General features: G+C 36.5%; 1 protein-coding gene across 2 annotated transcripts; it reads right to left on the bottom strand.

The window, feature by feature from the left end:
* SKIL (SKI like proto-oncogene) lies at positions 1 to 27376 on the bottom strand. Of its 2 annotated transcripts, none has more exons than XM_065876572.1 (6): positions 26275 to 27376; positions 14726 to 14819; positions 5629 to 5861; positions 2349 to 2590; positions 1830 to 2054; positions 1 to 1167 (listed from the first exon to the last, which is right to left on the bottom strand). In XM_065876572.1, exons 1-6 carry the CDS (start codon positions 27374 to 27376, stop codon positions 1009 to 1011), a joined length of 2055 nt encoding a protein of 684 aa, XP_065732644.1. In that variant the 3' UTR covers positions 1 to 1008. The 2 variants fall into 2 exon arrangements, with proteins under 2 accessions (XP_065732644.1, XP_065732645.1); XM_065876573.1 differs by having other exon boundaries at positions 1009 to 1167; positions 5767 to 5861.

Here is a 27376-nt window from a genome sequence, read left to right as displayed (position 1 = left end):
TGCACATTTTGGTAAGACTTAACATTTAAACATACAAAAGTCCAAAATAACCTTCAAAGTGTTTAATATTTTACAATTTAAAGGAAGACAAATCCATTAAAGAAAACAAATCCGTTATATAAATTTCAGTAAGACCCACAACTACATATAAAAACTGTACAGGAGGATTATGGATTGTATGGAAACTGATGTACATCAATTTTTCTCAAGTACATTAATATTTTCACACCACTATTAACAACATAAAAGTTCAAAAATTATTACATTTTATTCCCTCTTCTAAAGTTGCTGCATAAAAATTTTTTTCTAAATATAACCACATTTAAACAGAAAATCTAATTATAACCGCTTCTTGTGTTTAGCAGCAGTGTATAAGAAAGCATGTTATCCTTCCCCATGGGGTGTGCTATAACCTCAACAATGAAATTCCTCTATTGACAAAATGTCTCTTAGGAGATATTAAATAGAGGGGAACTGGTGGAAATTCAACAATATGAACGAAATAAAAGCAAATTTTGATTATAATAATGAGTATACTATATTAACTTAGAAAGGAGATTGTGTTCATGAAAAAAAATGGAGCTTCAACTCCTTGAGTAGCTCTATATATGAAATATGAAGCCACCATTGTATCTAAAATTGAATCTAAAATATGGATAACAAAATTGATCAAAACTATTTTCCATCACACAATGTAGCTTTTAAAAAGTATGCAACTGCTAAATTGCATTAGAAATATAGGTAGATTATGTAATAGTTGAAACCGTAAAGTATTGTTACTAAGCTGGTTGAAAAAAAAGTACAAAGAAACATACATTTTCATTCATTTGGAAAATGTAAAAATGTATATACTAATATATAATCTCTTCACTTTCTCTGATCTACAAATGGATACAATGCCTAGTTATTTTCATGCAGATAAGTTGTTCAGAATTCAATTACCAAAGCAAATAAACAAACAAAAATAAACCCTGTTGGGAACACACAGATGAATCTATTTAAAGGTTTCTATTCTTTAGCAGTCTTCGATGATTTCAAAATTTGCAGCTTTAGCTCTTTTATCATCATCTCTAACTTCTGTCTTGCCTCTCGTTCCTGTCTGAGTTCATCCTGGAGTTCTTGCCTATCAGCCTCGGCATGGTCCAATCTCTGTCTCAGTTCTGCCAGCTGTGTGATTTAGAAGACTGTGTCAGTTTTCATTCAGTGTTGTTTTTCCACTTACTCCTCACATCATGGCAAAGACCTACTTTCAAATTACTTATTACAAAAATGAACTATTTCATGCATGCATCTCTTGAATACCTAATACTATTAATCAGACTTTGACATGACCTTAAAATGAGGGTGAAACAAAAGGTCAAGAGAACTGAACACCTAGAACACTTTCATTATGCCCTACACTTCAGTATACCTCTCATCACAGCTGGCTCAGGTTAAGAGTTATTTGTTCATCTTCCCCAAGTTGTGAGCTACTATTCATTTTTGCCCGAGTGCTGTGAACATAGTGGGCATCAGTTCACGTTTGTTAATTCGTTGATTTGAAAGCCCATGTACTACATTAAAATAACATAACCTCTGATATTCAGATAGCTAGAGATTAGCAATTTGGACAACTAAACTACAGAAACCTGATAAGTTTAAAGTAATAAAGTAATCAAGGTCAAAAAATCATCTTGGATGATATAAAGTTGTGTTTAACAGAACTGTCTATTTTGAAATCTAGTCTAAATGAAATAAGCTTAACATAAAGTAATTTCTTTAATGAAATTAAAATAACGGCTTCAATTTCCACATTGAAAGGGCAACACTACACAAACTGTAATTCTTACCTGTGCTGCATATTCAGCCTCTTTATCTTTCTCTAAATTTGAGTCACAGGTACATTTTTGCTTCATTACCTGCTCTAATTTTTTCTCTAAGTCTTTCTGTTCAACATAAAATTCTTCCATTCTTTGAGCATGTTCATTCTGCAAAGATTCAAGCTCTTTCTGTAAATTCTGCTGTTCTTCAGTGAGCTCCTTCATAGCTTTTGAACTACTCAACATTTCAACTTCCTGTAATTTAAAGAATCACAATATAATTTTTACTTTATTTCCATCACATTAGAATTTTCAATTCAGGAGAAAACAGGACAGAAAATATCTAAAATTCAGCTGTCACATCAATTCTATACATAAGTAATTATCTTGAAAACTATCTTCTCTAAAAATTTTAAAGTGTATTAATCTTTCTTATAAATGTAAAACTGAATAATCCTAAATACATTTATAGCATCTCATCTTGACTTTCCTTAAGAATATGCAAAAGTATCTTTTCACAATGGACTACCATTTAGATAACAATTTTACCATCTGAAGTTGTTGCTTCTTCTGCAAAATTGAGTTCAGTTTTTCCTGTTGTTTTACATAAGTTCTCATTACTTCTTCCATGATTTTTCCCTTATCATCCTCACAAATAACATCTTTGACAAGAAGTGGAGATGAAGCTGCAGCATCACGGTCAATTCCTGCCTTGCCTGTGTCTCTGGCTAAGTTGCAAGTGGTAGGCTCAGGTTTCTTTTTGCTTGTAGAATTATTCGAGACTGATGGATCTTTGAAAGGCAAAAATGAAGTAACAGAGTATGAATATCACTCTGTTAAAATGTCACTAGAACAATCCATAAATGAAATTAAGAAAACAATTTCATTTACAAATGAAATAAAAAATAAGATACTTAGGGATAAACTTAACAAAGTAGTATAAAACTTGTAAAATGAAAACTACAAAACATTATTGAAAGAAATAAAAGACCCAAATAAATGGAAAGCCATCCCATGTTTATGGATTGGAAGACTTAATACTGTTAAGATGATATCATGATCTGAATGTCAGTGACCTCCAAAATTCATATGTTGAAATCCTAGCTCCCCAATGCAATGGTATTGGGAAATGGGCCTTTCAGGAGGTAATTAGGTCATAACGGTAGAGCCCCCATTGATGGGATTTATGCCCTTATAAAAGAGACTCCGGAGAGCTCTCCCACCATTTGAGTGAGAAGATGGCCATCTATGAACCAGGAAGCAAGCAAGCAAGCCCTTGCCAGACCAAATCTGCTAGTGCCTTGATCTTGGATTTCCCAGCCTCTAGAACGTTGAAAAGTAAATGTTTGTGGTATAAGCCACCCAGTCTGTTATTTTTGTTACAGCAGCCCAAACGGACTACAATAAATGATAATACTTCCCCAAATGATCTATTTTTTCAATGCAACCCCATCAAAACTTCAACTGGCTTTGTGGCAGAAACTGACAAGCTGATTCTAAAATTCATATGGAAATAAAAGGAAACCAAAATAGCCAAAACAATCTTGAAAAAGAATAACAAAGTTGGAGGACTCACAATCCCCAATTTCAAGGCTTATTACAAAGCTACAGAAATCAAAATTGTGTGTAGTACTGGCATAAAGACTAAGCCCAGAAACAAACCCGTACTTTTATGGGCAACTGGTTTTCAACAAGGGTGCCAAAACAATTCAATCAGGAAAGAGTATTCTTTTCAACAGTGTTGGGACAACTGTATCCATATACAAAGAATGAGGTTGAACTTCACACCTTATATAAAAATTAACTCAAAATGGATCATGGACTTAAATGTAAGAGCTAAAACTCTTAACTGGATTAGGCAATGGTTTCTTAGACATGACACCTAAAGTAAGCAACAAAAGAAACAATAAATTGGACTTCATCAGAATTTAAAAGTTGTGTTTCAAAGGACACTACCAAGAAAGTAAAAAGACAACTGACAGAATGGCAAATTCTAGTACCATAATGTACAAAGAACTCTTACAATTCAGTTGTAAAGAGACAACCCAATTTAAAAATAGGCAAAGGATCTCAACAGGCACTTCTCCAAAGATTTGCAATGTCCAATAAAAACATGAAGATACTCAGTATCATTAGTCATTGGAGAATCACAAATCAAAACTATGAGATATCATTTCACAACCACTAGGATGGCTATAATCAAAAGACAAAAAATAACAAGTGTTGGCAAAGATGTGCAGAAATCGGAGTCCTCAGAAGCCGCTGCAGGAAATGAAAATGGTGCAGCTGCTTTGAAAAGTTTGGCAGTCCCTCAAGATATTAAACATAGAGTTACCATTTGATCCAGCAATTCCACTCCAAAATATATAGCCAAGAAAAATGAAAACGTACGCTCACATTAAAACTTGTGCATAAGCGTTCATAACAGCGTTAGTCATAATAGCCAAAAAGTGGACACATCCAAACGTCCATCAACAGATGAATGAATAAACAAAATGGGGTATTATCCATCCATATGACAGAATGTTATTAAGCCATAAAAAAGGAAGAAGTACTAATACATGCTATAATATGGACTGAGAAAATATCCTTGGTGGAAGAAGCTAGACAACAAAAGGCCATATGTTGTAGGATCCCTTTCATATGAAATGTCCAGAATAGGCAAATCCATAAAAACAGAAAATAGATTTATGGCTGACAGAGCCTGGTGAAAGGGAAGAATGAAGAGTAACTTCTACTGGATTATAGGGTTCCTTTTTAGGGTAATGAAATGTTCTGAAATTAAATAGTTGTAATCATTGCACAACTTTGTGAATTTACTAAAAGCCACTGAATCGTATACTCTAAAAGGATAAATTTTAAGCAATATGAATTACATCTCAACAATTTTTTAAAAGTCTCTAGAATTAAATAATTTAGGAAATATAATGCAAACATGGTATAATGGTAGTAATACATTACTAATTATTGTTCGCCATATTTAAATCCAAGGAAAACTGAGTTTTAAAAATCTCAAAATTAAAGTACAAAAACTCCTGAAGAATCTCAATTATCTATGAAAACAGGTAACTAGAGGACTCAAGACTGCTCTGAGAAAGCTGAAAAGAACTGTTGCACTTGCCTAAGCTGTTAACAAAGCTCTGCATCTATGAAGAGGGTAACACAGGCAGCATGTGAGCAGACATGTCTTGTCTGGGCCACAGTATTTTAAAAGGCACTGTAACTATGCAGTATTTTTTTTAATGTCCAGCCGGCATTCTGCATTTATGCCATCTGCCTGGCCCCCACAGCTATGAGTTTTCAAACCTTGCTTATTCCATGACTAAGTGTCTCTGAGTCCTATACCTAACTACTCTTACATACACTTTTTTTTAAAAACTATAGTTGATTTACCATATTATATTAGTTTCAGGTGTATAACAAAGTTGATTCAATATTTTTATAGATTATCATATACTTTTCACATTATTAGTTAAAAGGTTTCTCAGTTCACAGCAAATTAGAAAGAAAAATAAGGACCTTTTAAGAAATCTGACAGTAAAGAAAAGGCAGGAAGAAGGAAAAATAATTAGACAAAAGTCACTTGCAATATGCAGCCATATAGTCCATTTTCTAGCTCATTAGCCTCTATATATATATCACCATTCTAGATAAGCAGAACAACTGAGGGGGTCTATGTAGTCACTCAAGAGTTTTGAAACGTGGTATTTTTTTTTAAGATAAAAGCTTCCATTATCTGGGAAATTCTCTTAAATAGAAATCCTCTTTGAAAATGCTGAATATGTTTCTTAGATATTTGATTTTAAAAAGATAATTTCTGAATACTTACCTAAGCGGCTATATAATTCTCGACTTGTTTTTAGATCCATTTTCTCCTGTTCCTCCAGTGAAACATCTGGATAAGACACTGTTTTTTGATGTTTCCCACTACTGTGAGGCTTCTCTGAGTGTCTTGGTATAGATCTACTTGCCTCTGTCTTTGTGACCTCTTTAGGCTGGGATACAGCCGAAGTAAGCGACACATTTGGGGCAACCACTTTATCACACATGTATAAGTAGTAGCTGAAAACAAAGAATGGCAAAAGAAGATACATATTACATTTAGGCAAAAAGCAAAATATATTACATCAATTTTATTGGTTAAACAATTTTTTTTAATCAAAACATAACAGAACAACTCAGAAAATAAGGGTCATAGAAAGCAATTCTTGAAAAAGTAAGTAGTTGAGGCAGAAAGAGTAAAATTATCAGGTTATTTTTGTTATTTTACAAAAAGTAGTTTCTAAGCACTTAAAAAGATAATGGAAAATCAGTCTCTTCTCCCTCCCTCAAAACCACGAGAACTAAAACCATGAAGTACTTTACAGAGCAGTTCAACAGCCCCGAGTAGGTAAGGTTTATGCCAAAAGAAAACAGACTATACACTACTCTGAAGGACTATTTCCGTGTCTGCCACCCCTCCAAAGCAAGGAATCCTTGCTCTTTATTGTGGTGAGACTGATTCAGTCCCACACTGCAAGGCTATGGCCTGACTCATCACAGCCTCAACAAAGAGCTCCCAGGGCCCTTCTCCCTTCTCAAAGAGAGAACCAGCATTCTGAATGCTGCCCAGCTACTGGGCAGTCGTCCTTGGATCAAACCCCACAGAGCAATCTTCTGAAAATACTTTAGCATTTCTTACTTATTTGATAAAACAGCAATAATAAATTGTGCAAAACTAAGATCAAAGGGATGACTACCAATTTTCCTCAAAGCTCATATAAAATTGTTCAGGAGATTATCTGAGAGACTCATGGAACAAAATTTGAGCTACATATTTAAGTGCCATATGATTAACTATAATCTGCTTAACCTCTAGCCAAAGGATGCAACCATTTAACTGACCAAACACTTCATCTTCTGAACTCTAAATAATCTCATCTCATATCATTTTCCTTGTACAGGACATCTATATAGTCCCTCTTTACCAATCACATGAATTCTGAGAATGAAAACTCAGTATTCTGCTAAGAAAACTGACAGGTTTATTACTGCCCCAAAACTTACTTCAAATGTAATAGGAATAGAAGGAACTATATAAATGTAAGTAAGATTGAGATTCTTTATCACTGTGCTTGGGGAGATAAATATGTACAGTAGCAGATAAAAATCTAGGTTTTATAAATAAAAACTGTAATCTAAGGTGCATTTTTATTGAAAATATGAAAATTGATTTTGAGGGTGTGGCTACTATGAAATCCTCTAAGTTTCAAAAAGTTTCGTTTTAAAATATCAAAGTTAACAGAGAGGGGAAGATGGCGGAAGAGTAAGACGCAGAGATCACCTTCCTCCCCACAGACACGTCAGAAATACATCTACACGTGGAACAACTCCTACACAACACCTACTGAACACCGGCAGAAGACCTCAGACCTCCAAAAAGACAAGAAACTCCCCATGTACCTGGGGAGGGCAAAAGAAAAAAAGAACAAACAGAGACAAAAGAATACGGACGGGACCTGCACCAGTGGGAGGGAGCCGTGTTGAGGAAAGGTTTCCACACACTAGAAGCCCCTTCCTTCGTGGGCGGAGACTGCGGGTGGCGAGGCGGGGAGCTTCGGAGACACGGAGGAGAGCACAGCAAACAGGGGTGTGGAGGGCAAAGCGGAGAGGTTCCCCCACAAAGGATAGGTGCCGACCGTCACTCACCAGCCCGAGAGGCTTGTCTGCTCACCCACCGGGGCGGGCGGGGGCTGGGAGCGGAGGCTCGGGCTTCTGTCGGATCGCAGGGAGAGGACTGGGTCTGGCGGTGTGAACACAGCCTAAAGGGGGCTAGTGCGCCACGGGTTGCCGGGAGTGAGTCCAGGGAAAAGTCTGGACCTGACGAAGAGGCAAGAGACTTTTTCTTCCCTCTTTGTTTCCTGATGCGCTAGGAGAGGGGATTAAGAGCGCTGCTTAAAGGAGCTCCAGAGACGGGCGCGAGCCACGGCTAAAAGCGTGGACCACAGAGACGGGCATGAGATGCTAAAGCTGCTGCCGCTGCCACCAAGAAGCCTGTGTGCGAGCACAGGTCACTCCACACCTCCCTAACAGGGAGCCTGTGCAGCCCGCCACTGCCAGGGTCCCAGGATCCAGGGACAACTCCCCCAGGAGAACGCACGGCGCGCCTCAGGCTGGAAACATCACGCCGGCCTCTGCCGAGCGGCTCGCCCCGCACTCCATGCCCCTCCCTCCCCCCAGCCTGAGGGAGCCGGAGCCCCCGAATCAGTGGCTCCTTTAACCCCGTCCTGTCTGAGCGAAGAACAGACGCCCTCCGGTGACCTACACGCAGAGGCGGAGCCAAATCCAAAGCTGAACCCTGGGAGCTGTGAGAACAAAGAAGAGAAACGGAAATCTCTCCGAGCAGCCTCAGGAGCAGCGGATTAAATTTCCACAATCAACTTGATGTACCCTGCGTCTGTGGAATACATGAATAGACAACGAATCACCCCAAATTGAGGAGGTGGACTTTGAGAGCAAGATTTATGATTTTTTCCGCTTTTCCTTTTTGTGAGTGTGTATGTTTCTGTGTGAATTTTGTCTGTATAGCTTTGCTTTCACCATTTGTCCTAGGGTTCTATCTGTCCGTTTTTTTTGTTGTTGCTTTTGTTTTTTACTTTAAAAATTTTTTCTTTTCTTAATAATTATTTTAATACTTTTATTTTATTTTACCTTACTTTATTTTCTTTTCTTTAATCCTCTTTCTTTCTTTTTACTTTTTCTCCCTTTTATTCTGAGCCGTGTGGATGAAAGACTCTTGGTGCTGCGGCCAGCAGTCACTGCTGTGCCTCTTGGGGTGGGTGAGCCAACTTCAGGACACTGGTCCACAAGAGACCTCCCAGCTCCACGTAATATCAAACGGAGAAAATCTCCCGGAGATCTCCATCTCAACACCAACACCCAGCTTCACTCAACGACCAGCAAGCTACAGTGCTGGACACCCTATGCCAAACAACTAGCAAGACAGGAACACAACCCCACCCATTAGCAGAGAGGCTGCCTAAAATCATAATAAGTCCACAGACACTCCAAAACACACCACCAGACGTGGACCTGCCCACCAGAAAGACAAGATCCAGCCTCATCCACCAGAACACAGGCACTAGTCCCCTCCACCAGGAAGCCTACACAACCCACTGAACCAACTTTAGCCACTGGGGACAGACACCAAAAACAACGGGAACTACGAACCTGCAGCCTGCAAAAAGGAGACCTGAAACACAGTAAGATAAGCAAAATGAGAAGACAGAAAATCACACAGCAGATGAAGGAGCAAGATAAAAACCCACCAGACCTAGCAAATGAAGAGGAAATAGGCAGTTCTACCTGAAACAGAATTCAGAATAATGATAGTAAACATGATCCAAAATCTTGGAAATAGAATAAATGTAATAAACATTTAACAAGGACCTAGAAGAACTAAAGATGAAACAAGCAACGATGAACAACACAATAAATGAAATTTAAAATACTCTAGAAGGGATCAATAGCAGAATAACTGAGGCAGAAGAACGGATAAGTGACCTGGAAGATAAAATAGTGGAAATAACTACTGCAGAGCAGAATAAAGAAAAAAGAATGAAAAGAACTGAGGAAAGTCCCAGAGACTTCTGGGACAACATTAAAACGCACCAACGTTCGAATTATAGGGGTTCCAGAAGAAGAAGAGAAAAAGAAAGGGACTGAGAAAAGATTTGAAGAGATTATAGTTGAAAACTTCCCTAATATGGGAAAGGAAATAGTTAAGCAAGTCCAGGAAGCACAGAGAGTCCTATACAGGATAAATCCAAGGAGAAACACGGCAAGACACATATTAATCAAACTGTCAAAAATTAAATACAAAGAAAACATATTAAAAGCAGCAAGGGAAAAATAACACACAAGGGAATCCCCATAAGGTTAACAGCTGATCTTTCAGCAGAAACTCTGCAAGCCAGAAGGGACTGGCAGGACATATTTAAAGTGATGAAGGAGAAAAACCTACAACCAAGATTACTCTACCCAGCAAGGATCTCATTCAGATTTGATGGAGAAATTAAAACCTTTACAGACAAGCAAAAGGTGAGAGAGTTCAGCACCACCAAACCAGCTTTACAACAAATGCTAAAGGATCTTCTCTAGGCAAGAAACACAAGAGAAGGAAAAGACCTATCATAACAAACACAAAACAATTAAGAAAATAGGAATAGGAACATACATATCGATAATTACCTTAAATGTAAATGGATTAAATGCTCCCACCAAAAGACACAGACTGACTGAATGGATACAAAAACAAGACCCATATATATGCTGTCTACAAGAGACCCACTTCAGACCTAGAGACACATACAGACTGAAAGTGAGGGGATGGAAAAAGATATTCCATGCAAATGGAAACCAAAAGAAAGCTGGAGTAGCAATTCTCATGTCAGACAAAATAGACTTTAAAATAAAGACTATTAAAAGAGACAAAGAAGGACATTACATAATGATCAAGTGATCGATCCAAGAAGATATAACAATTGTAAATATTTATGCACCCAACGTAGGAGCACCTCAATACATAAGGCAAATACTAACAGCCGTAAAAGGGGAAATTGACAGTAACACATTCATAGTAGGGGACTTTAACACCCCACTTTCACCAATGGACAGATCATCCAAAATGAAAATAAATAAGGAAACACAAGCTTTAAATGATACATTAAACAAGATGGACTTAATTGATATTTATAGGACATTCCATCCAGAAACAACAGAATACACATTTTTCTCAAGTGCTCATGGGACATTCTCCAGGATAGATCATATCTTGGGTCACAAATCAAGCCTTGGTAAATTTAAGAAAATTGAAATTGTATCAAGTATCTTTTCCGACCACAACACTATGAGACTAGATATCAATTACAGGAAAAGATCTGTAAAAAATACAAACACATGGAGGCTAAACAATACAGTACTTAATAACAAAGCGATCACTGAAGACATCAAAGAGGAAATCAAAAAATACCTAGAAACTAATGACAATGGAGACACGACAACCCAATACCTATGGGATGCAGCAAAAGCAGTTCTAAGATGGAAGTTTATAGCAATACAATCCTACCTTAAGAAACAGGAAACATTTTGAATAAACAACCTAACCTTGCACCTAAAGCAATTAGAGAAACAAGAACAAAAACACCCCAAAGTTAGCAGAAGGAAAGAAATCATAAAGATCAGATCAGAAATAAATGAAAAAGAAATGAAGGAAACGACAGCAAAGATCAATAAAACTAAAAGCTGGTTCTTTGAGAAGATAAACAAAATTGATAAACCATTAGCCAGACTCATCAAGAAAAAAAGCGAGAAGACTCAAATCAATGGAATTAGAAATGAAAAAGGAGAAGTAACAACTGACACTGCAGAAATACAAAAGATCATGAGAGATTACTATAAGCAGGTCTATGCCAATAAAATGGACAACATGGAAGAAATGGACAAATTCTTAGAAATGCACAACCTGCCAAGACTGAATCAGAAAGAAATAGAAAATATGAACAGACCAATCACAAGCACTGAAATTGAAACTGTGATTAAAAATCTTCCAACAAACAAAAGCCCAGGACCAGTTGGCTTCACAGGCGAATTCTATCAAACATTTAGAGAAGAGCTAACACCTATCCTTCTCAAACTCTTCCAAAATATAGAAGAGGGAGGAACACTCCCAAACTCATTCTACGAGGCCGCTTTCACCCTGATACCAAAACCAGACAAGCATGTCACAAAGAAAGAAAACTACAGGCCAGTATCACTGATGAACATAGATGCAAAAATCCTTAACAAAATACTAGCAAACAGAATCCAACAGCACATTAAAAGGATCATTCACCATGACCAAGTCGGGTTTATTCCAGGAATGCAAGGATTCTTCAATACACACAAATCAATCAATGTGATACACCATGTTAACAAACTGAAGGAGAAAAACCATACAGTCATCTCAATAGATGCAGAGAAAGCTTTCAACAAAATACAACACCCATGGGCTTCCCTGGTGGCGCAGTGGTTGAGAGTCCACCTGCCGATGCAGGGGACATGAGTTTGTGCCCCGATCCGGGAGGATCCCACGTGCCGCGGAGAGGCTGGGCCCATGAGCCATAGCCACTGTGCTCCGCAACAGGAGCAACGGGAGAGGCCACAACAGTGAGAGGCCCGTGTACCACAAAAACAAAAAAAAAACAAATTCAACACCCATTTATGATAAAAACCCTCCAGAAAGTAGGCATAGAGGGAACTTTCCTCAACATAATAAAGGCCATATATGACAAACTCACAGCCAACATCACCCTCAATGGTGAAAAACTGAAAGCATTTCCACTAAGATCAGGAACAAGACAAGGTTGCCCACTCTCACCTCTCTTATTCAACATAGTTTTGGAAGTTTTAGCCACAGCAATCAGAGAAGAAAAAGAAATAAAAGGAATCCAAATCGGAAAAGAAGAAGTCAAGGTGTCACTGTTTGCAGATGACATGATACTATACATAGAGAATCCTAAAGATGCTACCAGAAAACTTCTAGAGCTAATCAATGAATCTGGTAAAGTTGCAGGGTACAAAATTAATGCATAGAAATCTCTGGCATTCCTATACACTAATGATGAAAAATCTCAAAGTGAAATCAGGAAAACAGTCCCATTTACCACTGCAACAAAAAGAATAAAATATCTAGGAATAAACCTACCTAAGGAGACAAAAGACCTGTATGCAGAAAATTATAAGACACTGATGAAAGAAATTAAGGATGATACAGATAGATGGAGAGATATACCATGTTCTTGGATTGTAAGAATCAATATTGTGAAAATGACTCTACTACCCAAAGCAATCTACAGATTCAATGCAATCCCTATCAAACTACCACTGGCATTTTTCACAGAACTAGAACAAAAAATTTCACAATTTGTATGGAAACACAAAAGACCCTGAATAGCCAAAGCAATCTTGAGAACGAAAAACGGAGCTGGAGGAATCAGGCTCCCTGACTTCAGACTATACTACAAAGCTACAGTAATCAAGACAGTACAGTACTGGCACAAAAACAGAAAGATAGATCAATGGAACAGGATAGAAAGCCCAGAGATAAACCCACGCACATATGGTCACCTTATCTTTGATAAAGGAGGCAGGAATGTACAGTGGAGAAAGGACAGCCTCTTCAATAAGTGGTGCTGGGAAAACTGGACAGGTACATGTAAAAGTAGATCACTCCTTAACACCATATACAAAAATAAGCTCAAAATGGATTAAAGACCTAAATGTAAGGCCAGAAACTATCAAACTCTTAGAGGAAAACATAGGCAGAACACTCTATGACATAAATCACAGCAAGATCCTTTTTGACCCACCTCTTAGAGAAATGGAAATAAAAACAAAAATAAACAATTGGGACCTAATGAAACTGCAAAGCTTTTGCACAGCAAAGGAAACCATAAACAAGACCAAAAGACAACCCTCAGAATGGGAGAAAATATTTGCAAATGAAGCAACTGACAAAGGATTAATTTCCAAAATTTACAAGCAGCTCATGCAGCTCAGTAACAAAAAAACAAACAACCCAAACCAAAAATGGGCAGAAGACCTAAATAGACATTTCTCTAAAGAAGATATACAGACTGCCAACAAACACATGAAAGAATGCTCAACATCATTCATCATTAGAGAAATGCAAATCAAAACTACAATGAGATATCATCTCACACCAGTCAGAATGGCCATCATCAAAAAATCTAGAAACAATAAATGCTGCAGAGGGTGTGGAGAAAAGGGAACCCTCTTGCACTGCTAGTGGGAATGTGAATTGGTACAGCCACTATGGAGAACAGTATGGAGGTTCCTTAAAAAACTACAAACAGAACTACCATCTGACCCAGCAATCCCACTACTGGGCATATACCCTGAGAAAACCATAATTCAAAAAGAGTCATGTACCAAAATGTTCATTGTAGCTCTATTTACAATAGCCCAGAGGTGGAAACAACCTAAGTGTCCATCATTGGATGAATGGATAAAGAAGATGTGGCACATATATACAATGGAATATTACTCAGCCATAAAAAGAAACGAAATTGAGCTATTTGTAATGAGGTGGATAGACCTAGAGTCTGTCATACAGAGTGAAGTAAGTCAGAAAGAGAAAGACAAATACCGTATGCTAACACATATATATGGAATTTAAGAAAAATTAAAAAATGTCATGAAGAACCTAGAGGTAAGACAGGAATAAAGAAAGACACAGACATACTAGAGAACGGACTTGAGGATATGGGGAGGGGGAAGGGTGAGCTGTTACAAAGCGAGAGAGAGGCATGGACATATATACACTACCAAACGTAAGGTAGATAGCTAGTGGGAAGCAGCCGCATAGCACAGGGAGATCAGCTCGGTGCTTTGTGACCGCCTGGAGGGGTGGGATAGGGAGGGTGGGAGGGAGGGAGACACAAGAGGGAAGAGATATGGGTACATATGTATATGTATAACTGATTCACTTTGTTATAAAGCAGAAACTAACACACCATTGTAAAGCAATTATACTCCAATAAAGATGTAAAAAATAATAATAATAATAAATAAAAGTAAAATAAAATATCAAAGTTGCACACCACACTCTTGAAGAGTTGGTTTACTTCTTGAAGGGAAGTAAGGAAATAAAAAGAAAACTTCCATTTTTTTCACTTTACAGCAAAAAAGAAATTACCTATTTCTAGGGGGAAAAAAAAAACATAGAAACACACAGGAAAGGTTAATTCAAATATTCAACACTATTTATAATTCATTCCATTGATTAGCAAAAAAAACCTAAAACTATAAAATGAATTCCCAGGGCCTAGAATAGTACCTGATGTATAGATGTTGAATGAATAATGAATGAGCCAATACCCACTCACCTGGGGTGTAGAAATGAATGTGTCTGAGAAACATGGTCACCTTCCTGCTTTATAACTGGATACCATGACTGTAATTCCATTCCTGGTGGTGTATCTATCTGTAGAAAAATGTGGAAGGGGAAAAGTTTATTGAAGGAGGATGTGACGGGTAATTTTATGTATCTACTTGACAGAGCCATAGGCTGCCTCCAGAGAACACTGACTAGTAAAGAATTATGTTATTTAAGAATCATCTTCTAATAAGGCAGTCTTTCCTTAAAGTACCATGTGTATTCACTTAAAACCGAAAGAGACATGAACTGTCCCATCACAAGAACAGTTTTAGCATGTATGTTAACATGGACTACCAGAATGATTTCATCAAATATCATACTTATGGAATCTATTTTAAAAATCCATTTTAAATAATAGTACTCTGCAAATGTGCAGCATCGCTAAGTTCTGATTCTTCTCATTGTTACAATTACCTAGAATACACCCCCCCATCCCTATAGATATATATACCTACTTAATCCCTGATTAAGTAGGTATAATTATCTCCATTTTACAGCTAAGAAAATTGAGGTTCAGAAACTGAGATAGAAAAGAATAAATAACCTGTGGTTACTAACTTCCTCATTTGGTTTGTTTTATATTTTGTCTCCCCTCCCCCGACACACACACATATTGGTAGGAGATCAATGTTTTGTTAAGAATTACTGGGCAAGGAATTTGAAATACTAACAAGAGCACAAGATTATAGCGAAAAGAAGAGCATTTCGAAAGGATTTAAGAGCTGAGTATTCAGTGAGGGCCTCTAGACTCTGTAAGAGTAGAATTTGTTTCTAAACCTCACAATCCTGATCAAGTATTCTAAAGTTCAGAATCTGGGGCAAAAGCAACTGCTTATTTATAAAATAAATCAATCATTTGTTTACACAGTTTCTCAGCCTACAGCTTAGTTCTACCATAAATTAGAAAGGGAACTGACTGCTGGCAACAGAAATACTAAATGATAGATACCAGATGCCAGCTGACAGCCCAGGGAGAGAGGAGAATTACAAGACACAAACACAAAAACTGATTCAAAAAGCAACACAATCTGAGGGCTTTATCACACATAGGCCAGGGCAAACAATTTAATATATCTCAATTGTTCCCTACCCTTATCACAACAGAGTAACTGATGTTTAAGAAGTCTTGGGTCAACATGACATACTTATAGTCGATATTTATACTTAAATTTGTAGTATACCATATACATATATATATATACCATACACATACCATTTAGAAAGACTGAAAACTATTTAAGACATTTTAGAATTCATTTTAAAAAAAGGTTAAAGTTTTTAAAAAGACACAGTGCTGAGAAGAGTAGTTTCATCATCTAGAAAACTCACTTAGGCAGAACATTTTCACCCCAACACTGTGATAAAAAAGGTGTTAATGAGCAGGGGTGAGCTCACTCTAACAAATCAATGAAGTATAAGATTGGCTCAAATTAAATGAGAATTCCATTTTTAGAAGTTATTTGTTAAACTCATTATTTAGAAAATATGGAAAGCTCCACTTTAAATCAGTTTCATATCTGAGACAATTCTGGATGTACTGCCCAAGAAATCAACTGTTTCCAGATGTTTTAAATTAAAATTACTAAAATTGATTTATATATTTTAAAGTTTTCCCTATTACAGATAACTGGAATGTCAAATCTTCAGAATAACAAATTCTAAACTTCTTCAGCCAGAGATCTTGACTTCAAATCTGATTCAATTTTGATCAAGTTCATTTTAAAACTCTACAGCTTGATTTGTATAAGTTTTACCTTTATTCATGATCCAAACTCAGTATAGCTTTGTTTCTATGATGTCTCTAAACTTCAAATGCCACCTTAAATAACTGCTAGCACATTCTTTCTATTTAAACATCCATCCCTCCCTAGTTTCTGACCTTTATTTTGTTTCCTATTCTTGCACCAACACATGAAGAGAGTCACAGAGGAGGGGTTATTAAAAAAACCTTCCTTAAAGATCACCTAGTGCAGTCCTCTAGGTAATGTCTGAACTCCCTATACAAAATCCCTGACGAGTGGCTATTCCGCCTCTGCTTAAACAGCAGCTTGAGGTCAAGTACTGTCTTAATCACTTTTGTATTTTCAGTACCTAGCACCATGCATGGCATGTCGTAGGGACTCAAATATTTGTTGAATGAATTCTGAATGACAGTGTAGCTCATTAATTCCCAGGGTAGCCTTTTTTAAGGTTAATCGGCTACCAGGAAACTCACAAGATAGTCTCTTTCATATTTAATACCCTTGTGTTCAATGAAGTACCAACAATCCTAACAGTCTCTGGGTTGTATTTTGAGAGATCAGATCTACAAATTAAATAATATAAATGATGGGGAAATGCAGAACACTAACCATGATAAAATGTTGGGAGTTAATTTTACCTAATATGCTGTGGTAAGCCATAAACACGTTTATAACAAGTTATCCTAACTGCATGTTAAAAACAATTATGAAAAGCACACATTATACAACAGAACATTCACGGGCATGCCAGATTTTCTCATCTATTATGCATTTGTGGCAACATACAAATTAGGTCTTCAAAAAAATAACAATATAATTAAATGGCACAGCAATAATGCTACTACTGATCAGGAATAAAAATGAGACACCAAGATACGCACATCTATTGCCTTTCCTTTTACCTTTCAATATGAGAATAATTCCATTCCCTTCGTGTACTTAAACATTAAAATAGAATACATTACATTACTTGGCAAAGAAGAGAAGTAGATCACTTAGTAGCTTAAGTTAGAGCCTTAAGATTTTAAAATACTTCTATTGCCCAACTTCCCCATAATTATCTACCACAAAATGAACAGATGGCATCCTCATCTGAAACATATAAGAAAAATTTCAGACACATGATTTCATTCCAAAAGTTCTTTCTCTAAGTCGTAAAACAACAAATAACGTCTATGAAAGCAAAATTTAAATAAGCCCAAAATGTATAGAAGTTAACTTTAAATAAGGAAAAATTAGGAAATGTTTTATGCAAGTTTCTCTAAATTTCAACTTACTGTGTTATGTACACATGACCCTTTAATAATCAGGTTTCCTAATAAAGAATCATTGTATTTTGGTACCATGCTTATTAGCCTCACAATGACAAATAGTTTAGAGAACTTGATTTCATTTACAAAAAGACCAATAAGCATTTGTCACCACTTTCTAGTTACAAAAGCAATTCCACCCACTCAGCACCCTTTGTATACTAACATTCCAATTTGCACTAAAAAAAACCCCCAAAAACAAAAATCAAAATGCTTTAAAATTCCCAGATTTATCTTCAATAATAAACTGTGATTTTAGGTGGCACTTTAGTTTCTAATTACAGTGTCAGATTAATATTATGATCTTTAAGTCCTAATGACAAACATTGATGAACTAAAGAAATCAAGACAATATCTCAAAGTATTGATGGGATTTCAAAAAGTCCCCTCAAAAAATCAGAATTAAATCTTTTTAAAATATGTGGAAAATATTTTTTAAAATAGAACTTAGAAAGACAAAGATTATGTTTACATTTTGGTATTTATAAGCCAGTAAGCTTATGAAGGACTAGTAGACTGAAAAATTTCATAGTCTATCCTCCTATAATGGTGTGCTTACATAAAAAGTAAAATATAATGCATATTAAATACACATTACTTTGTACAAGCCAAACATAAATCGTTAGCAACCTTAGTAAACACATGACCAAACACATAGTTAAGCAACAACTCCTTCGCTATAAAGCCAATATACCCGCCAGGTTCCTTTTACTGTGTATAATACTAAGACATTCAAGTGGTCCATAAATGATTTCAGAAGGACACAAAAGATACCCTACCAGACAGCTGCCAACAACTCCTACTGAAAGAAACTGAATCTCTCAGAATAGGATCAGGTTTTCTCAATACTTCCAACAGGCTGTGAATGAGTGTTTCAACAACTGAAACAGGAATAGTGTTACAAGGTAGCAAATAGCTACTTAAGAGATTTTAAGGCTTAGTTTTGTGCCTCATTTCATTGTAATTATTAGAATTAATCAACCTAATGCAAAACCGGAACAATAAGGTCTAAGCACTTCCACTAACTTATCAAAGATGGATCTGCAGAAATCACGTCTGTTGCTCCTCCACACTACAGAATCATATCTACCTCATAAAGCCAATTTTAGGTTTAAAGTGCTTAAAAACTCTCACAGGAAAAGCAAGGTCACATTCTTAAAATATGCAACTCTCTTCTTAAATCCTTCATGGAAACAAAGCCATGTAAAAGTCAGTAGTACGATATTCCTCCCTTAAACTCGAAGGAAACAGGGCTTCCCTGGTGGCATGAATCCATCTGCCAATGTAGGGGACAAGGGTTCGAGCCCTGGTCCGGGAAGATCCCATATGCTGCAGAGCAACTAAGCCCATGAGCCACAACTACTGAGTCTGCACTCTAGAGTCCGCAAGTCACAACTACTGAAACCGTGTGCCACAACTACTGAAGCCCGCACGCCTAGAGCCCGTGCTCCGCAAGGACAAGCCACTGCAATGAGAAGCCTACACACTGTGAACTCGCCGCAACTAGAGAATGCCCGTGTGCAGCAACGAAGACCCAATGAAGCCAAAAATAAATAAATTTATTAAAAAAAAAACTTAAAGGAAACAAACTGATAAAAATCCTGTTAATTTCTGGGACTTGAAAAATAATTTCTTTACACTGTAATTCTATGGTGTCCAATCCACTTAATATTGCAATTATTTGAAAATTTCCATGTCATATACATCTTTTCACTAAAATATCTGTTATAAAAAGTTTTAATCTAGGGCTTCCCTGGTGGTGCAGTGGTTAAGAATCCGCCTGCCAACGCAGGACACACGGGTTCAAGCCCTGGTCCAGGAGGATCCCACGTGCCGCGGAGCAACTAAGCCCGTGCGCCACAACTACTGAGCCTGTGCTCTAGAGCCCGTGAGCCACAGCTACTGAAGCCTGCGCGCCTAGAGCCCGTCCTCCGCAACAAGAGAAGCCACCACAATGAGAAGCCCGCACACTGCAACGAAGAGTAGCCCACGCTCACCGCAACTAGAGAATGCCTGCGCCCAGCAACAAAGATCCAACGCAGCCAAAAATAACTTAATTTTTTAAAAAAGTTTTAATCTACATACATGTAAGGCTTTGCTTTTCTATCCCATTTCAGCATAGATGCTTTTTAAAAAGTATCTCAGATTATTTTGACCTTCAAATAATATAAATTGACAATATCAAAATGTAAATTAATTTTACTATGTGCAATATATTGCATTTTAAAAAATTTTACTCTATTTCATGTATTTTTAAAATGCTGGTGACCCAGTAAATTGACTTTTTTGATATCCCCCTCACCCTTCTCAACTGAGGTTCTCAAGAAAATTAAGCCCAAACCCTGCAAAGCTTCCACTGTATGCATTAAATTAACTTCTCTCCAAAGGACTTAGAAAGGTACTATATACCATCCTTTCTATGGCTTAATTCTCCTCCCACAGAACCCCAGATGAGAAAGGCTGCATGGGTGACAAACTGCAATTTGATAAACACTGCTCTAAGTACATGTCCTGAAGTTTGTCCAAATGTATTATTTCAACAATTAGGTCTTAAGTTAATAACCTGTGCACTCTACAGATGCTTTTGCACAGATTTACAAAGCATTACGTACGTAAAGGAATAAATTCCAATGGTGGTTATCACTCCATGGTGAAATTATGAGGAAATTCTGTTTTCTTCTTTGTACTTTTTTAAGGATTTACTCTAATGGGCCTATATTGCTTTCATAATCACACCAAAAAAAATTTTTTTTTCAAAATGGAAAGCCGTAGTATTACGTACCCAAATTGGTCTTTAGTAATTTTCTTTAACTTTTGTATTCCTTGTCCCCATAAGATAAACAAAATATGCACTTTTAAGGCTATTAGAAATCTCAAAATAAATTCAATACCACAGATAAAAACAAAATGCTGCTTCGCTTTAAAACGAAACTCTTCTCCTCCTTGAAAATCACTGGTAGCTTTCTAGGGCTACTAAGACTTTTCATTCAGTTGTATCCAAACTTTTGTTAAGCATACATCACATTCTAGGTTTAGAAACTACAAGATGAATTCCTGCCCTAGGGAGCCTCCAACTAGTCTTTACATACATATTTCTGTGACCCATTTCTAAGTCTAGGAATCAAAATGAGTTTTAAACTAACTTTAAATCTTTCCTATTCATTTCTCTTTCTGCCTAGCATGGTGCTGTAATACTTTAGTGATGGAACCAAACCACACCTTAAATTATATATTCTTCATGCCTTTTTAGTCAAATAAAATCCTTACATTATTTTAATGTATATGTAACATATATGAAACCTCAACAGACCAAATTTTATGCATGGACAAAATAAAGGTTCAAGCCATTACTAAAACTATTCCCAAACTAGTTCTACCTCTTTACTTGAACAAATTGAGTTCTGGCTCCACACTCTCTACTACCAGAATTCTAAAGGCATTGAAATTAATCCAATTCTTGCTTTCTTCCTTGTTCTCCAAGTGGTATAAATTATAACATATGCATAGGTATGAGAACACTACTGGCTAACTATGTACTGATTCAGGCCTATTCTTTTTCTTTTCTTCCTTGAAGTTTCTTAATTTTTTTTCCCATTTCTCAGACCAAAAGGATAAAGCGCTTTATCAGAAGCCTTTTAAAAAATATTAACATTTTAAAATGTTTAAAAAATTAAAAATTTTTAATGATAAAATGAATATAGACTCTAGATTTCCTAAACCATAAGGGGGCACTATTCCCAAAGCCATTCTAAAGATTTCACTGAAATTTCCTTCTTATAACATATTTTATAACAAACGTGTTTTGTACTTTCTTCTTGCATACTTCATTTTGATAAATAAACAAATATCCAACTAGTATAATTACTGTGTACAAACAACTAAAAGTGAGATACAGCTGAGCCCAACACTCAGTTATCTTACTTTGAAATATCTTCAGATAATTCTAGATAAATCAAGAAAATGTTTGGGGAAAGGAAAAATCCCGAAATACATATTAGTAAATATTTCAGTAATAGTTTGAAGTACCATCTGATATTTCTAGACTCAACTTCCAAAGTACTTTTAAATCCATTCTCTCATTTGATCAGTTGTCTTATTCAACAGTTTATTTGCAAATTATATAAGTTTATTAAGGGTTAAACCATAATTTTTCCCCAAAAATCCCCAATATTCTAAAATATAATGGAGCATTGTCTCCCAAAAATTTATTCAGTTTAAAAAATTTTTTCTTTTTCACTGAGTAACTTTGACCTGCCAAGCAGTAAACTAAATTCTGGGAAAACAGGAAAATGTCTCAAAACTCATTAAGACAGTTGTTAATTTTATAAAGTTAGAAAAAAATATTCATACTCGTCCCTTATATGAGCACAAATACTTCATTTGATTCTGACCTTATAGCCACTTAATAAAAATTTATGCTAATCATAAATTGCAAACTCTGCCTCTGATGTAACAGATTACCATCAAATCTATCACAATTATTACTGGTACACATTTTGTCCCAACACTACTCTTTGTAAGTTACCCATCCTCTCTAGTGTATTTCTTTACCTCACTTAGGTTGGTACTAAGAAACACACTTCCTAAACAAAAGTATAATAGCTTACAAGAGGGGAGAAATTTTTTGGAGGATTATCACTATTGCCAATGACCTCGCAGAAATGAACTGTAAGAAAAATGCAAAACTAAAAAAAGTGAATGTTTAATTAATAGGCTTTAAGAGGAAAACTTTTAAGTTGATATCTTTAGGTAATCTATTTGCATCACAGATAATCCATAGGGTTTTTTCCCTAAGCAAAGTAAGAACCGTATTATTTTACTTACCTAACAGTAGTCAAGTCTAAATGTTAGAAATCTAAATTTTAACCCCTAAAAATTTATAAAGGCATAAACCATCTTTACTTAGTGAACTGGAGAATGTCAGCCGCATGCTGTAACAGCAAAGAATCACCTATAATGATCTTATCAGTTGACTACAAATAGGTTTTTCTAATGTGCTTGAAAATAATCTCAAGGAAACATCACCCTTCAAATTTTACTTACAAATGATCAGTTTGCTTGGCAAACCTTTTTTCCACAGATAGAAACTAAGATTCAACAAAATCAGAATTAGATCAAATAAACAATACCCACTGGAGATATGGAAAAGAATCAAGAATATGGTATTCTTCCATATATTTGTGCACTATAAAATACAATAATCATTTTTCTAATAAAAACATAAAAAATGATATGAAGAGACAGTTTTGATAACACCATTTTGCAAAGCAACCTAGGCAGATCTAAAAATCAAGTATTATTTCTTGTGGTGACCTGAGTGAGAAAGAGTTCAAAATACTATACCTCTGGTGTCTGCAAAGAATAGTCAGCTCTTCACTTAGAACACTGACCTTCTACCACTTATTTCTCCCATCTAAATATAGCTCCTAACTATGCAAAGTAAATATAGTTTTTAGTTATGCAAATAGTTTGGTGACCATCACTAATATAATTTCCATCCTTAGAAATAATTCAACAGTTGCTACATTTCAAACAATTGCCTACTGAGTTTGAGGGGATTTTTAAAATCCAAAAACCTACTCTGACTACATTAACTAAACATGCCCAATTACATCAGTGTTCACACTAAACATAAGGACCTTTAGATAAGAGGTTAATATATTTAGCATATGCTTTAATTTTTTTTTAAAAAGCCTGTTTTGACTTTTTTAAATGAGCTTCCTCTGGATGTATTTGGTTTGTTGGGCAACCAATTCAGTGACTCACAGAAGATAATGAAAAATGTTCCCCAGCCAAGGACTATCTCCGTGCCCCCTTCCCAGTAAAATACCTTAGTCTACATACAAGTTAACAGAGAGCTTAAGAACCATTATACTAAGGTAAGTTGATAAGAAAAGTTAATGTTTCTCAAAATTCAGTTTCTGCTACTGAGTTTGCTTATGGGAAAAGGAGTGAAAATTACTAGACTTGAAGTCAGAAGAACTCCATTCAACTCCTGATTCTACCACTTACCAGTTATACAACCAGAAGCATGTGACCCATCTGAACCCACCGGTTTCTCATCTCAACTTCAAAAGAGAACTACTTCGCCAAGTTTTGAGGAGTAAATTTTCAAAATGTGAAGTAGCAAGCATGTATTACTATGCATGAACTCCCCAAAAACTTCTTTCTTAAAGGTTTGATTATTGGAAATTTTCAAATTCCCTTAAATTGCTTAAAATTCACATAAAATTGGAAAAAATAACAAAACACACCAGAAACGCTGGCAAATACTGCAAAACATAACATAGTAAAAAGATGGGGAAAAAAATCTCACAGCTTCCCCAAATAAAAACTGAATTCAAATTAATAAATTCTGAGACAATAAATGACTACATCCTGATGAAGGACAGTTTCAATTTTAACCAAACCCTAGCACATTCAGTTTCAGTTAAGTAAATTCATCACCTTTTTTTTTTTTTAACCTTTATCATGGTTCTCAGATATTTTTTCTCACAAACACAGAGCAGGAATATTAGGCAAAGTAATTTATCCCAAAAATGCTTATGTCAGAGCAACCAAGATTGGACCAAGAATATCTGGCAAATAATGTGGCCACCTATGGACATGTGAGAGTCCTAGTTACATTAGGGCAAGATATCATAAATGTCAAGAGGGGCACTCCACATTTTGAGAATACAGACAATTTCTAAACACTATTTTCAGCGTGGGACCAGGCCAGCTGTAAGCATGTCCAACAATGTGAGAACTGGCTTAAAGTCAATTCTGCTTTAAAATCAGTTAAACAATATAAACTTACCTAGTAGCCACAGGCAAGGCATTTCCAAGAAGTACTGACCGGTTTGGAATCAGCAAGTAGCAAACTACCCTGAATTCAAGTCTGAAATTATCTTCATTGGGCTTCAGAAGCAAATCACTGTCTTAAAACTACACTGTAACTAAATTTCCCTCAAAACCTGAAAGGTTTAAAGCACAGGCCATGAAACCTTAAGTTTCTTGCCCAAGCTCTAATCTTGCTGTAAATAAACTTCAGTCATTTAATACTTCTGTGAAGCAGAAAGGGCAGAGATATTTCAAGGAATAAAAGCTAATTAATAGTGGAAAAATTAGATTCCTAAGATGAAACATGGCCAATCTTTTGTGGTACCAATCAAATAAAACTGTACGTGTAAAACTGTTCAAAAACAATGCTTGCCACATTTTAAACACTTAGTGTTAGCTATTATACTGATTTTAAGCAAGTAGGCAAATATTTAAAAACCAGATCAACGAACTGAATATTTAATAGCCTAAATCTTATCTATTAGCCAGCCATTCAAACTCTTAGAATGAACTAGTGTAGCCTACCAGATAATGCGGTGGGAAAATAAGTTTAAAATCTCTTTGCTGAGACGTTTTTATATTAATGTTTATTTAATCTAAAATAATGTTGGGCTTCCCTGGTGGTGCAGTGGTTAAGAATCCGCCTGCCAATGCAGGGATACAGATTCGAGCCCTGGTCCGGGAAGATCCTACATGCCACGGAGCAGCTAAGCCCGTGCGCCACAACTACTGAGCCTGCGCTCTAGAGCCCATGAACCGCAACTACTGAGCCCACGCACCACAACTACTGAAGCCCAGGCACCTAGAGCCCGCACTCTGCAACAAGAGAATCAACCGCAATGATAAGCCTGTGCACCGCAAGGAAGAGTAGCCCCCGCTCGCTGCAACTAGAGAAAGCCTGAGTGCAGCAATGAAGACCCAATGCAGCCAAAAATAAATAAATAAAATAATTTTTTTAATTTAAAAAATAAAATAATCTTTCTAGCTGCCATAATTTTTTAAAATTATTCCTCTCTTTAAAAAAAAATTCTTGGTGACTAGAATCACGAAGTTTTCAGATAAATCTGTCTTTTGCATTTGTCTCCAGTACTGATCAAGTCTGAATATTCAATTACAGAAACAATGTCAGAAATCCTAAATATACCTTTGAAAAAACGCTGTTTGGAGCCCACCACCAGAGTTGTTTGGGCTACCTATCATATCATTTGCAAACAGAGATAACACCAAAGTGTAAATTATCTTGAGTCCTAGGAAAACAACTGATTTAGTCATCAAAAAGCAAGATGTGTGAAAACAAGGACATGGCTTGAAAAGCCCCAAATCCTCCACTCCCTGGCTATATAATCTTGGGAAAGCCACTTGATCTCTCTGAGCCTCATTCTCTTTATCTGTAAAATGGGAATAATCTCACTTCTCTCAGTAGGTTGTTTGGAAGATCAAATGAGAACACATACAGGAAAGCACTTTATAGCCTAAAACGTGTAATACAAACATAACATATTATTTAGATGAGTTTCTCCTGTTGTTGCATGAGTAGTAATAGTTTGTTATATTCTAAATAGACTTTTAATTTCAAAGTAAACCATTACCGTTATTCAAAATTGCTATTAAAAAAAACAAACTTGCCTTGGATTGAGTCCTCTTCCCATTTCTCATGCTAAATTTCTCCTTCATTTCTTCTAAAATTACCTTCAGTTTCTTTTCTTCAGGTGTCCCTAAGTATTTTTGGTTCACGTGAAGATAGCAATGCCATTTGGCTGATTCAAAGCCCCAGTGGCAAGTCCTTTTGTCGGGTGATCTGTGAGAATGCATCACAAATGTCTGGGGCGCAAACATTCCACAGCACTCCAGACACTGAATACACGGGGCATCTGGCTGAACATAAAATTGGGGTGCAAATAAACCCTGACATTTGCCTAAGCATTCATGTTCCACTTCAAAGGCACTGCCAGTTTCCTTCAACTGGGCCAATGAGTTCTTAGCAGGAAGTATACTACCATTTTGAGGAAAAGTGCGTGGCCGCAATAAAGCATTACACAGTCTTTGTGCATCAGTTAATGTGATCAGCCCACAGGACGGGGCATTGAATGGAAGTATTCCCAGGACCTTCAAGATATGAAGCTGGTCTGATGTACACCTTGAACAATAGATGTACAATTCATCACATACTGTATTTATTTGTTGGAGTGAAAATTCTCTGAGAACAGAATTTAGGACTTGGGGCAAACAGAGTCTCTTTTCTCCTCCAACCTGAAAACAAGAAATAGACTCCCCTTCCAACACAGTCTGGGTGAGTTCTGTGGAGCTATCAGAAGGGATGAGCAGTGGACCAGGAAGAACCTGAGGAGATGGAAGAGGCAGAAACACAGTAGGTGACATGCTTTCTTGGGAATACCGAGCGGAAAATGCTGCTGGTCCACCCAGAGAGCTCTGGCTACTTAAATGGAATTGTGCCAAAGTGTGTTTCAAACTGGGATTTAAATGTAAAGGTTCAGGCACAGAGGCACAGGTTCTTTTGACATGCTCTTCATCAGTTTCCATTGGCGCTTCATAGTCGTCCAAGTGTTCCTTCTTTACAGTTGGCATCTTGTTTACCATCATTTTTCCGTTTGCATGAATGTCTGTCATCATTTTTTTCACTGGAGGGCTGCCATCATCTCCCATCCCGTTCAGTTTTTTATTTGAGCCCTGAACCAAGGAAAAATTTGTCTGTAGGTTTTCCAT

This window comes from Phocoena phocoena, chromosome 4 (assembly GCF_963924675.1).
Source record: "Phocoena phocoena chromosome 4, mPhoPho1.1, whole genome shotgun sequence".
In the NCBI taxonomy this organism is placed as follows: Eukaryota; Metazoa; Chordata; class Mammalia; order Artiodactyla; family Phocoenidae; genus Phocoena; species Phocoena phocoena.
This window is presented reverse-complemented; position numbering and strand designations above follow the sequence as displayed.

Coding starts and splice junctions, on each gene's coding strand:
- SKIL (XM_065876572.1), bottom strand. CDS start 27,376: ATGGAAAACCTACAGACAAATTTTTCCTTGGTTCAGGGCTCAAATAAA. Junction 5,862..14,725: donor CATTCATTTCTACACCCCAG/GTGAGTGGGTAT, acceptor CTTTGTTTTCAG/CTACTACTTATACATGTGTG. Junction 1,168..1,829: donor AGGCTGAATATGCAGCACAG/GTAAGAATTACA, acceptor TAAATCACACAG/CTGGCAGAACTGAGACAGAG.